This window comes from Lactuca sativa, chromosome 8 (genome assembly GCF_002870075.4).
Source record: "Lactuca sativa cultivar Salinas chromosome 8, Lsat_Salinas_v11, whole genome shotgun sequence".
NCBI classification, from domain to species: Eukaryota; Viridiplantae; Streptophyta; class Magnoliopsida; order Asterales; family Asteraceae; genus Lactuca; species Lactuca sativa.
In genome coordinates this window covers 100,585,925-100,588,811 of record NC_056630.2, presented here as the reverse complement: position 1 = coordinate 100,588,811, position 2,887 = coordinate 100,585,925, and the positions used below count along the sequence as shown (strand labels likewise).

General features: G+C 33.0%; 1 protein-coding gene across 1 annotated transcript; it reads right to left on the bottom strand.

Moving 5' to 3' along the window:
- Positions 1 to 535: 535 nt before the first annotated feature.
- On the bottom strand, positions 536 to 2,217 carry LOC111894806 (uncharacterized). Its single transcript, XM_023890905.3, has 5 exons — positions 2,003 to 2,217; positions 1,443 to 1,524; positions 1,091 to 1,204; positions 907 to 1,008; positions 536 to 830 (listed from the first exon to the last, which is right to left on the bottom strand). Exons 1-5 carry the CDS (start codon positions 2,107 to 2,109, stop codon positions 786 to 788), a joined length of 450 nt encoding a protein of 149 aa, XP_023746673.1. The 5' UTR covers positions 2,110 to 2,217; the 3' UTR covers positions 536 to 785.
- Positions 2,218 to 2,887: the final 670 nt, after the last annotated feature.

The following is a 2,887-nucleotide window of genomic DNA, read 5'->3' as shown; positions in this document are numbered from 1 at the left end:
CCATAGATGAGGTCTTCCATTTTTTCATCTTTGACTTTTAAATCCAAGTTTGGCATTCGATAATTAGTTTATCAACCACAAATTTACCAAATTACATATTAAAATACAACGTTATCTCCCTATTTCCTTCAGGTTAATTAATCATAAAACTAAAAAGAACTATGGAGTAGCACCCAAAGTCAGAACCAAATTTGCAATTTGTAAAACCTTTAAAGACTTTGAAAACCGATAAAAAACCATTCAGAAGTCAGAACCCAATAATTTTAACATAAAAAACAAATTGGAAGTCAAAATTACCTCAAAGTCTCATAGATGAGTGACATGGTCCTAATAATTTTTATTATCTAAGTTTCGATTTTTCTGGATTTTGTATTTGATAATTGTTTGTCAGATCTTCCACCATCTCTCAAAAAATTATGATTTTTCATTGTCATCCAATCAAACACGGGGAAACTACTCAAAGTCTATGACGAAAATGACCTTGCTTGAGAAATCAAATTAAACATAAACTTAACCAAAATCCAAGTTATCGACATAAAAACAATGGGGTCCTTTATTCGCTTTTATCAATATCCAATCTTTATCTTTTGTATAGTGAATGACAAAGGGGTGGCACAAAGCAAAGTACTTGACCAAATTACCCTCGACACAAAGCAGTCACCTATCACAAACATTTTGCTTTTGTGACAATGTGTAATGATATTATGGTTCCTCTTCTATGTATCATAAACAAAATAACATATATTTCATGTAACGCCATATGGGCTAACCCTAACCCGTGTGCATTATCTTACAAAAAAGCTGACCAAGGTGGCCCAATATCCAGCCAACTGCATGAACCAAGAAACTCGGTTAACCATGTTTTACGAGCCGAGTGGCTAAACGGCTAAACCACAACGAGCTCACCTGAGCCAAAATGCCATTTCCACTTTGACCTTCGAGGACTAAGCCTGTGGTTAGGCCAATCATAGCCCACGCTCCATTTATGGCTTCTATTTGTCGTCTCCTCTGCAACATTGTTTTATCAGAACATGACTGTGTACTGTGTACTGTATACTGTGTACTGTGTATAATAATTACAAAAAATTACTTGAAAACTTTGTTTTGCTTTAATGGCTTCCATTTGTTTAGCGGCTAAACGTTTTGCTTCAACGGGATCAACCATGATCACTTCTTTCCTCGACCTTCCACTTGCTATTGTAACCTACATTATTTAAAAAAAAAACAACTATTTTCTAGAAACAAATATGTATAAAAACCTATATTAATCTCCAAAATTAGAAATTATCTTACCTATACCGTGTTCAAGATCAATGATCAATGAGTTATGTTCAATTATGCATTATATATTTGTTGATTAAAAACTACCATAGACAACAAATTACATGAATCTAATCATCGTGTGTCGTTTTTATGATGGTTTATAGTTTTTAATGACATACATTAGGATTAGCTACACGAAATGCTTCATCTTTGGTTCTACGAATGGCAGGTCCCAAATCAATCTCTTTTCTGAAACCCCATCTGGAAAAAATCAAAAAGAAAAAAAGATAGAATTCATAAATTTTAATATAAAGATACCACTTTAACCAATTTCCTTTTCTAGGGTTTGAGCCATTTTCTATGTATCTTTCTTCCTGCAGATTTCTTAGTACGAGTTCTTAAAATATGTGATATTTTAGGTCAATTTTCTTTCAAAATCACGAATTGGTAAACTTGTCTTATAAGATGAAGCTTAGTGAGACGCTTACATATATGATTTCTGAACTGGAAACTAATCAATTGAGCATAATTTTTGAAATGTGATATAAAATTTTGAACTGGAAACTAATCAATTGTGTATAAAATTTTCATGCGCTAAGAAAAGTATCACATTTCAAGAATACCCGATTGTGTTCTGAACTCTTTTCTTGAAATTAACCATACAGAGTCAAGAAAACTTAAACGAATATTAAAGCAACAAAATTCGACGAAATTGGAGACTGGAAATTGTGGAATTTACCTGGTTGGTGTTGCAGAGTGTCGATAGTTGGAGAAAGATGAACAGGATTGTTGTTGGAGAAGAAGATTGCCATTTGCGGACCACAGTGAAGATGAAGAAGAAACCATGTTTTCGGTTCTTTCTCAGAACCACAGAAGGGGGTTTTGTAAATTGCTATGCTTTCATCATCGGATAATGAACAAGAGAGATGTGGAGGTCAGGAGTTGTAGCGTATATTTACATTTTGATTCCTGTACTTCAGAAACATCCATTTTGACTTCCTGGAGTTTGTGAAAGAGAGATGTTTTATTTTTGAGTAAATTATAAAACTAGTCCCTATGGTTTATCAAAAAATACATTTTGAGTCTAATTTGTTTTATGTATAGTTGGTCCAAAATTGAAATTTCGATGCATATTTGGTCCCTAAAAATTTAGACCGAACTTGAAAAGACTTGTTTACCCTTATTATTTTTGTTTTCAATTTCTTTTAATTCTTTATCTAATTTTAGATTTTTAAAAAATATATAGTAATGGCCCAAACTAACCTACACCTCTCTCTTTATAACACAATGTTGGGTCAAAAATATGGTTTATACTTTGCTTTTCTAGGAAAATATATTTTTATATAATATTGTATGTGTTTGCGGTTTGTGTGTACCGTACACAGGGTGTGCTGCTGTACACATGTGTATGGCTGGAGGTCCATATAATTTGAGGAGTGCATGTGGGAGTGTACGGTTAAAAAAAGAAGATAAGGCTAGAGAAGAGAGAGAGAAAGTAAGATAGAAGAAGTGTGTGTGAGAGAGAATCTATTGTAAGAAGCATCAATCATATCAGCAATACATTAGATTCAAGTTATTCTGTGACAACCCGAAATTTCCATTTTGTACGAACACTAACTATTCA